The sequence below is a fragment of the Phaethon lepturus genome, unplaced genomic scaffold (assembly GCF_000687285.1).
Source record: "Phaethon lepturus isolate BGI_N335 unplaced genomic scaffold, ASM68728v1 scaffold4226, whole genome shotgun sequence".
Lineage (NCBI taxonomy): Eukaryota > Metazoa > Chordata > Aves > Phaethontiformes > Phaethontidae > Phaethon > Phaethon lepturus.
In genome coordinates, this window is record NW_010548165.1 from 95334 (window position 1) to 104584 (window position 9251).

Consider the following 9251-nt stretch of genomic DNA (forward strand, 5'->3'; position numbering starts at 1 on the left):
AGCCTATGAAGTGCTCTTACAACATTGGCACATAAGGTGCTGCAGGAGGTGACATAAGCTAATAGAAGGTGATCATGGTAACAGAAAATCTCATTTGTACGTAGTGGAGCTCAGGGACTTGCACTTTGATTGCATTATAATTAACAATGCTTTGTGTATCTTAGTGTGATAGCTGCGGGGACTGCTGCCATCTTGCAGGTCCTGTCTGACCTGTCCTTCCTCCTAAGAGATGTGGACAGCGAAGAACAATTGAGGAGGTATGAGATCCAGCTGGGATGATTGCAAGTTTCTCTGCTAATCACATGCACATCACTCATGATCAAGAATCGAAACCCAGCCTTCAGCCTTATATCCTGGTTGTGGATGCGATGGCTGCAGGACTATGCTTTAAAAGAAGTCCTTTTATTTAGTAACAGTGTAAAATTAGAGATATTCACAGGAATAAATGCTAAGAAGAGACCACAAAGACAGAAAACTTACAACATATTGCCATATAAAAGGATGGCAAGATAAACCTTTTATGGCTTCTGGAGATGAAGCTTTCTGCACCAGATGTTGTTGAGAACTTGTGGGCTATTTGGTTTTATTGTGCTGTTTCTGATTACTTCTTTAGAGAGCAAAGGCATTATCTGCTGAATTTCTTATTGTGCTTGGCTGACATTCCATCCCTTCCCTTAAAAAGAATGCTTGTGAGGGGATGAGTAGAGCTGTTCCTGTTTGGTAGCTGCAGTAATCTGGTTCTTGCTTTGGTTTGCCCTGGTGGCAAATTGGCTTAGCGCTCTCTCTGTGAACCCAGAAGGGTCCTCCCTTCTAAGATAACAAAAGCCTGTCTGAATGCACAAGCCCATTTAAGAGAGGGCCTATTTGCTGTCTCTTCAAGATCTGTGTCAGGCCCACAGATTTCTCTTTTCTGATGTGTAAGATCACTAACCCTGGTGATTCTTCCATGCTAAAGGACTGCTCATGCTTTTAACTTCTTGTAAGGCTTCAGGTAGTAAAGTATTTCCCTGACTGCTTTTCCCTTGTTGTCTTTTCTAAAGACTTGGTGAATCTGGGCTTAACCAAGTGTTTCAAGGGATTGGCTTGAACAGCTTAATTCCTTCAGGGCCGTCTTGCAACTAGGAAGCAGAATTGATTATATTTTGCATAGCTTCCCAACATTTCTTGTTTATGTACTGAAGATTACATCCCTGATTTTTTTTTTCTTTTTTTTTTTTTACTTAGCAAGTCTTTGAACCTAGAGCTAAAGGAAGAGAAACTTTAGCTAAATTTTAAGAATGTTTTGTATTGACTCCAGTGTAATAAATAAATAGCTTATGTATTTTCTCATTTCTTCTGCAAATGGATTCAAGTCTTCTCATCTCCTAACACCGGACATTTGTCCTCTGTGATCTTGTATAGTACATAGTAGGACCTATTTGTAAAACTTAACTTTAACTTATGGTTAATTTCCCTGGTGTATTTTGTAGTCAGTGGAGAAAAAGGCTCCTCCAGGAGGTAACTAATAATGGCTAATTTCAACCTCCCTTCATAACCATATGTAAGTTTTCTCACTCCCTTCCTGACTGTTGAGAGGACCTCAATAGATTAGCCTCATTGGGCTGGTTCGTCTTTGAGAGTCTGGCTCACTATTAAAGCATTCAACCCAGTTTTGTTAATTTGTTCTCTGTGATGGCAGATCGTGTGCTATGTGGATTCAGCTCAATTTTTGAGTGTAGCACATAGTTACAAATAGCATTTGTCCCCTTGCCCCTCTGTACTGTTAGGTTAGCTGGATTCTTAGTATCTGCAGGGTGTTTTAGTATTTGTTATGTCAATGAGACAGGTTTGTATCTTTTCTGATCTGAGCCAGTTGATACTGTTTGAGGTTCATCTTGAACCTGTATTGTATTCTGTACACAATAATTTCAATTTTATTAAAAGGGAATTGGTTTAATGTAGCTAAATAAATACACTGTCACTTTTTGCAGAGGTGATTTTCCTATACATGTTGACTGATGTTGCCATGTAGAATAGATGTGAGCTAACGTTTTGTTATGCTGCCTGGCTTTGGATCCGTGTTTTCTCTGGAAATGTTCTGGTTTTTTTATTTGCCAGATTTTGCATCCTATAGTTGTCTTGTTGCTAAATGTTTTCAAAAAATTATCTAAAAGTCCTGGCTAGAAGGGTATTGGAGGGTATCACAAACAATTGCAGCAAGCTGGTGAAAAAAATTCATTTCAGATTTTAATTTGATTTGCTGTCCTTAGAGGCCTTTTTGGTAAAGGAATGGACTCAGGGAGAGGAGATGGAAGACAACTTTATTAAAGAGTAGATGTCATCGAGAAATTCCAGTGTCCAGCGCTAGGGTGTTATTCATCATTAGCAGACGTGGTAGAAACAGTGTTTTGGTTAACTAACAAAATAAATACTATAAACTGTGCAATAAACGACCAAATTACAGCAGTTTTTTTCAGGACACTTTTCTTTCCTTGAAGTCAAAAGCCCATATTCATACTGAAAATGTATTTGAATTTAGCAATCTAAAAAGGGTATAGTTACTGCACGCTTACATACGGTTCATCCTGGCCTCACCCATCTCAGTCAATCTCAAGCAGCTACAGTCTCTTACCTATCAAATGGATAATTATTTCACTGCAGACTTGCAAGAGTAAACTAGGACTGACTTCTACAACTGTTGCTCTGAAATTCATGATTAGTATTTTTTACTAATACTTCAGACTGCATGTCAAACAGGTTTAGTTGTTGATGTTATCTGAAATAAAGTTCTGTAATCTTGGAAAAAATATACCCTCCCTTCTTATTTCCTAAAGCATCATAGTATACAAAGCATATGACATTTTGTTTTAGGATTGTATTTTTTATTAGAACAGAAATAAGGTATTGGAGAACTCCGAATAAAATCAGTTGAAATTTTGCATGAGGAAAGACAGGGTGTAAAAGGTTGGATATAGCCAAGGATCATACCATTATTCTTCAGGACATTCAAATATAAGTTGCATTGTCAAATACTGGAAAGCATCTGCAGTTTAGATTGCTTACTTTATGCTCCATTTAATCCTCTTTCTCAGTATATTTGATTTTTTTATTTCAAGTCCAGAAAAGAATAGTATAATTTAGTCAAAGGCTTCATTTTAATGAGGTTATATTTTTCCCAATTCTTACATGAGTTGAAGCGATAACTGTACCCTCTTATTGTACAATCCTGGAATTGAAGATCTGAGAAATGAATGAAAGACCACAGCAGATTTTTGTGGTGTGCAAATATACCTTTAATGTCATCAGCCTAGAAAAGTCAGTCACTAAGCAAGCAGATTCCTTTTTGCCTGAGAAAGTAAAAAAAAAAATGCGTACACAGTATGTCAAGCTCCTTTTTTCTTAACATACTTTCTAAGAAAAAAGGGTCAGTAAAAGCAAAAAGTAGCATTGCTCTCAAAAATGCCCGTGGTAGTACAAGAGTTTTCTCATTTTTGCAAGGACTGACAAGAACTTGTGATGGTAAATGCTCCTACTGCTGGAAAAAAATCTGATCAGAAAACTGCTTGCTGTGTCATTGGCCCCTCACAGAGGGTTAAAAAATGGTGCAGCTGGAATAGGAAGGAGATTACTGGGATTGCAAGCAGGTATTAAAATACCTTTTTAATGCAGAAGGAATTTTACCTCATTGTAGCCAATAAGCTGAAAGTACAGGTGGAGGTAAAAAGAAAGAATATGGAAAGAACGAATAAAGACATAACAGCTTAATATTTAGAGAGCAGATATTACTCTTTCATTACCTGCTTCCCTCTGTTGCTTGAATGTATCAGGGTAATTTGATTTGCTTCTGCCTTTGGGATTTATTTCTAAATACATGTGTACTATATAGCACTATGTCATGTATTTCAGTGTTCCTGCCTGCTGATTTCAGGGTGAAATCTGTTTTAGGCTTGATACTCTACATTTCACCCATTACATTCTCAAGAAAGACAAACAATTGTAGGTTTGCAAGTCAATGACTCCTAAATAGGACCTTTAGGAATTAGAGGCTCCTTCCTTCTGTCCTTCCTTGCAATGGTATAAGCACTGTGTGAGAGGAATGGAAAAAGGATCAACAGTGCATTGTAATTACAAATAAAGGTGTTAAAAAAAAAAAAGTATGTTGATGGTCATTCTCTGTAGTTGGCTACCCCAGTAATACTTAGAGCATTACCTACGGCTGCAGTTCACTGAGAACCTAATGCAGACATTTGGTTCCTTAACACAAACGCTTATATTATAAATAGGAAGCTTAGCTTTATAAGAAGAAAGTTATAGCCTGGTTATTAAATTGTTCCATTTCTTTTTGGAAGATCCTGTAATCACTGTGCCCTTAATTCTCCTTATTCACAGTTTTCTCACTTGGAATTCTCCATTGCGGTCATTAATGGAATGTTGTCAGTCATGCTGATATTTCTGTTTTCTGTGTCCAGGACTGATGGAGAGCCCCATTTATCTGATCTGTTTAACCTGCAGACTCTTTATAGGTACAGCCTCTATGTCTGTACAAAGCTCATGGCACACTTGAAATGCTGTACAAATTTTAAAATATTTGTGATAATTTCATCTAGATCTTTGGGTACTATGTGTTTGTTGACCATAATAGAAAGAAAATAGTTCATAATAATGTTAGTTATGCTCTATGTACATATGGTGTGATACAGCATGAATGTCTTTGTTGTTTTTCTGAGATACCGTGGTGAACGGATAGTAATAAAACCCAGACAGATTTTTTGAGTTCACGTTTCTCAGAGAAGGACTTTGATTTGCTATGCCTGGAACTGTAGTTTATGAAAAGAAGAGGAACTGTTAACTGTAAGGCTCTCCCTTAGCCTCTTTAGCCTCTGTCATAGGCTTGCTGCATAGCTTGAGCTAAGTTGCTTAAATGCTGCCTTTTTTTTTTTCTGCCCATCTGAAAAAAAAAAAAAATACAGTCATCTTTCTGGCTGTGGAGATGCTGATGTAATGAGAGGTTATGTCCGTAAAAGCATAAGGTGTTAAAAAAGATATTTTACCGGAGGGTTTTGCTATCTCTTAATCTGTCCTTTTCACTTTAGTGTCTGAACGTATGCAAGAGCTAAAGGCCTGTATGAGTTCTGGATTTTGCTGTAATGAATAGATTCAGAAGCAGCTGTGTATGCATGCATGACAAAGGAAAGATAAACAAAGATTTATGCTTGTAATTCTGAGGTAGCTACTTCATGTTGTCATCTTCAGCTTATTATTGATACAGTTCTACAAATTTCTGGTGGTTTTGAGACTGGAAATGTATTTCAAAACATTGATTCAACAAGTGAAGTTACTATTACATTGTTCAGAATTCATTTTTCATTCTTTAAAAATGTCATAGCTAATTTATAGGTATCAGTTTGTTTTATGAGGCTGTTGACATTTCATCCCAGTCGCATTTCTCGAGAGCAAAGTGAATTTTTTCCTGTGAGCCTTACAAGCAATAAATAGAAATCTCCCTTTTACTTCAGAAAAACATTTATTTCAAGTATTAGTAATCTCATGGGTGAAGGAGATACTTATGTGATTTGTTTAAGAAAAATCTTAGTTTCCTTAATCTGGGAAGAAAAATGCCTTTATGTCCTTCCTGTTGCGTTTAAAAAACAACAGGCTGTCTACCCAGCCAACTCTGTTCTCTTAGTTTTTACCGTAGTGCAAACCTCCATTAACTTGACTGGCTTTATTGCGTTTATATTACTAGAGGAAAAAAATGAGGTTTGTGCTGCATTGACTGGCCAAGCGCATCCAATCTTAGGTTGAAAATGAAAACTCCGACTCCAGTTAGCCTGCAGGCATGGCTGAACTGTTGCGATGAACCTAAGCTATTTATCTGGAACAGAAAATTAGATGTATGCAGAATAAATGTGATAAAGCAAACCTGTAACAGGAATTTAGCAAAGTACCGGGAAGATTAACTAATAATCTATTTCTCTGGCAATTAGAGGCTTTCACACTAGTGTCAGAGGTACAGTTTGTGAGTGCACCAGTTTTTTGTGTTTTAGAATTATCTGCTATTCGGTTTTGCATTTCTTGTTCTCCGTATAAATATAATTTACCATTAATCCTGCAGATGCTATATTGAAGCACGTGATAGTCACCTTAGAATATACAACAATTCGGATATAAAAAACCTTAGCATGAGAATGAATATTCTGTTTTGATATGAAAAATAAGGCCTTGCCTGAAGGATGCCTTCAGAGAAACTATTTAAAGGAGGCATCTGAAGCCTATTTCATTTTATGCTTCAGATGTGGTTTGACAATGTAGCTTGCTGGGACATCAGGGACCGTGATGTTCAGTGCCATCATTAGGAACATTTAATGAAAGTTGGTTAAAGTATTATAATATGAAATTTTGCTTTTTAATGAGTTTTGCTTTTCTGGAAACCTTGGGGTGTTATTTTGGCTACATACTGAATACAAGGAGGGAGGCGGCTATCCATGGCAGGGGACCAAAATTCTGTGGTTGTATTAATATGCCTAAAAGACACATACCCGCCTTGTGGACTGTTTAGTAGCCTGTGTGAAAAAGGCTGGGTTTAGGCTTAATTGATTCTGTATGTGCAAAGCGGAAGAGTGATTTTTCCTCCAGATTGCTGGATCAAACTTTTTTTCCCACTTGAATTGAGATCGGTAGTGATACTATTGCAAGCAGTACTTTTGTGGCAAGTGCCTGTGGGGAGTTTTGCTTTTTCCCTTTGCAATACTAAATTTTATTTGTTTTCTCTTTAGATAATTTTACCTATGGACATGAAATAATGGTATCAAAGTTGTACTACAAGGACAGATAGGCAGAATGGAGCATTTAAATTTATCACTGCGGTGTATAGATCCGCAGGGGTTAGTTTTCTTGCCTCTTATGTATTTATTTATAAAAGGAAAGTGAAGAGAATATTAAAAAAGAGGAAAAAAAATAAAAGACCTTTGAATTTTTCCATGGAGGATGGAGAATAATCTGCTGTTAATTCTGTGTATTCACTGAGAAGTGCAGGACCCATTATAACTTGCAGTTTTATATGATTTTACTTGCTGTTCTGTGTTCATATATTATTTTTTATCAATATGGTTGCCCATACTAATCAATTTTAGGGGTGTAAGTGTCTGTGCAAGAGCTGCAACAGGCAGTGATTTAAGGTTTTACTTCATGCTTTAATAGAACCCTTGATCAAGTTAAAAAAACTCTGCATCACCAGAGGACCAATCTTCTCTGGCTCGGCTCTGCTCTAATCTTGCGGATCAGCACAGACTGCAGAACTGTGGACAAGAAACCCAAGTTTGGATTTTCAGTACTGAGAGTATATTATACCATGAGGTAGCTAGTTTTTCACTCACCAGTATAATAATTTAACACACTCTTATAGATGAAGAGATACCGATGCTTAACTCCATATAGCCTGTCGCAGGTGAATAAAGTGCTACAAAAATATTGATGCTTCAGGCACAAATCATGAAATAGTGTTTTTTAGAACACACTTTTTTGGTTATATTAAACTTGGTCTAGCAGAAAAAAACACATTGCTGGTGGGCAGTGTGAGCCCTTGGAGGCTGTATGTCCTGGATATATATTCAGCAGAAAAGTCTGTCTAATATGAAAAGCCCAGCTCAGTCCTGGGCTTATAGCACTAGGGGAGGAGAGCAGTGGAAGTAAGCTCCTCCGGTATATCCTCCCGCACCCCAGCTATAGTTTCCTTTTGCATTGAAATATTTATGTTTAGTTTTTAGCTACTAATTTACTTTCACTAGTGCCAACATTCTTTCAGAACTAACATTTAAGTTAGCTTGGTAGAATGTTATGTTAAAGTGCAAGTGAGCTTGGGAAGAACTCTCTCTGTGTAAAGTGTGGACAAGTTACTAGTGACAGGAGAAAAGGGGTTAAAATGGAAATAGTTAAAACTTGTCTCTCTCTAGTGTCACTGGTGTTGCAGTCATGATGCAGATTCATAGGTGGCAGCCCAGGAATACCCAGCAGAAACCAAATAATTGGCCACCTTTCGATGGCTTTTTGCTTATGCATCTTGAACTTGTCTTTATCATACCTTACGTCTTAATATCTCCATTTTTTAGCTTATGGGTACTTCAGCATATCCAGTTTGTTGATGTCTCTGCGTTTCTTTATGGATTTCATTTAATGTTCTCGATTATGCTGGTTTTTTGGGGTGCAGTTTCCTCTTTTTTTTTTTTCCAATTTCTGTTCTGCTGAAAGCACAGGAAGAACTTTAAGGCATTGGTATAGAAATAATAAAGATATCATGGATGTTCTCACTGACAGAAAATAGTTTTCAGTTTCTATAAGCCAGTATAGCACTGGGATTGGGAAGCACTGGTGATACAAGTTGTGTTGAAAACTGTGCCTGTTTACTCAGAATTTTAAGGAGAAGGTACTTGTTTGTGCTCTTACATGACCCACAGAACTTAGTATCTGTACATCCAGAAGATGCTGAAGACGTTATTTTGGCTATATCTTACTCTTAATATCCATATTCTGATTTATAGAGTATACCGCATAGCAGTACTTTAATGTGGGCTTGAAAGTTGCATAAGTCTGAATAGCTGTTACTGGAAAACGCTTTGTATTTGGGAGAGGTACGCCCTAATTCTGGGATGCAGAAACATGAACAGAGAGTAGTGTTCAGTTTAGGCACCCATATCTTAAACATTTGTAAAGCATGGGGGAAGGAAAAGGCAATATCTGAATGATTTGAGGTCAAATAACCGAAGAAGAGAAATTTGAGAAGGAAGTAATAATTACTTTCAAATACATTAAAGTCTGCTGGAAAGATGGAGGAAATAATCTGTTCTCTGTATTCAAAATGGTTAGGACAAGAAGTATTTATCTTAATTTGCATTGAGGATAGTTTGACTAAGAGTAGTGTGGAATCTCCATTGCTGGAAATCTCTAAGAACAAATTGGATAAGCAGCGGATAGAAATTATGTACATGTATTTCCTACTGCCTTGGGGTAGCAGACTTGACTCAGTAACTGCTTTTATCCTGCTTTAGTCTTCCTACAACTTTCCATGATTCTGAGTTATGTGCCGTGCACTCTGTGAGCAATTGTGAAGCTTCAGCATGACTTGCCGGCAGGTAAGGTTGATGTATATAGAAGGAGCAAAGTCAAAACAGGCAGGATCTCCAACAGACAATTCATTTATTCTCTGTGTGTGTCACAGGAGTGGAGGAGGAAGAAAAACATGTTATTAGAGAAGCCAGTGCCAAAGAATCAGCAGG

General features: G+C 37.3%; 1 protein-coding gene across 1 annotated transcript in view; it reads left to right on the forward strand.

Moving 5' to 3' along the window:
- The window catches only part of CCSER1 (coiled-coil serine-rich protein 1), a gene marked incomplete at its 3' end in the record, with an annotated part of 23275 nt that extends 23018 nt beyond the window's left edge, over window positions 1–257 (forward strand). Inside the window, exon 4 of the mRNA XM_010289872.1 lies at window positions 165–257. Coding sequence (XP_010288174.1) covers window positions 165–257 — 93 coding nt within the window. The remainder of the gene's footprint in view (window positions 1–164) is intronic.
- Between the last annotated feature and the right edge of the window lie 8994 nt (window positions 258–9251).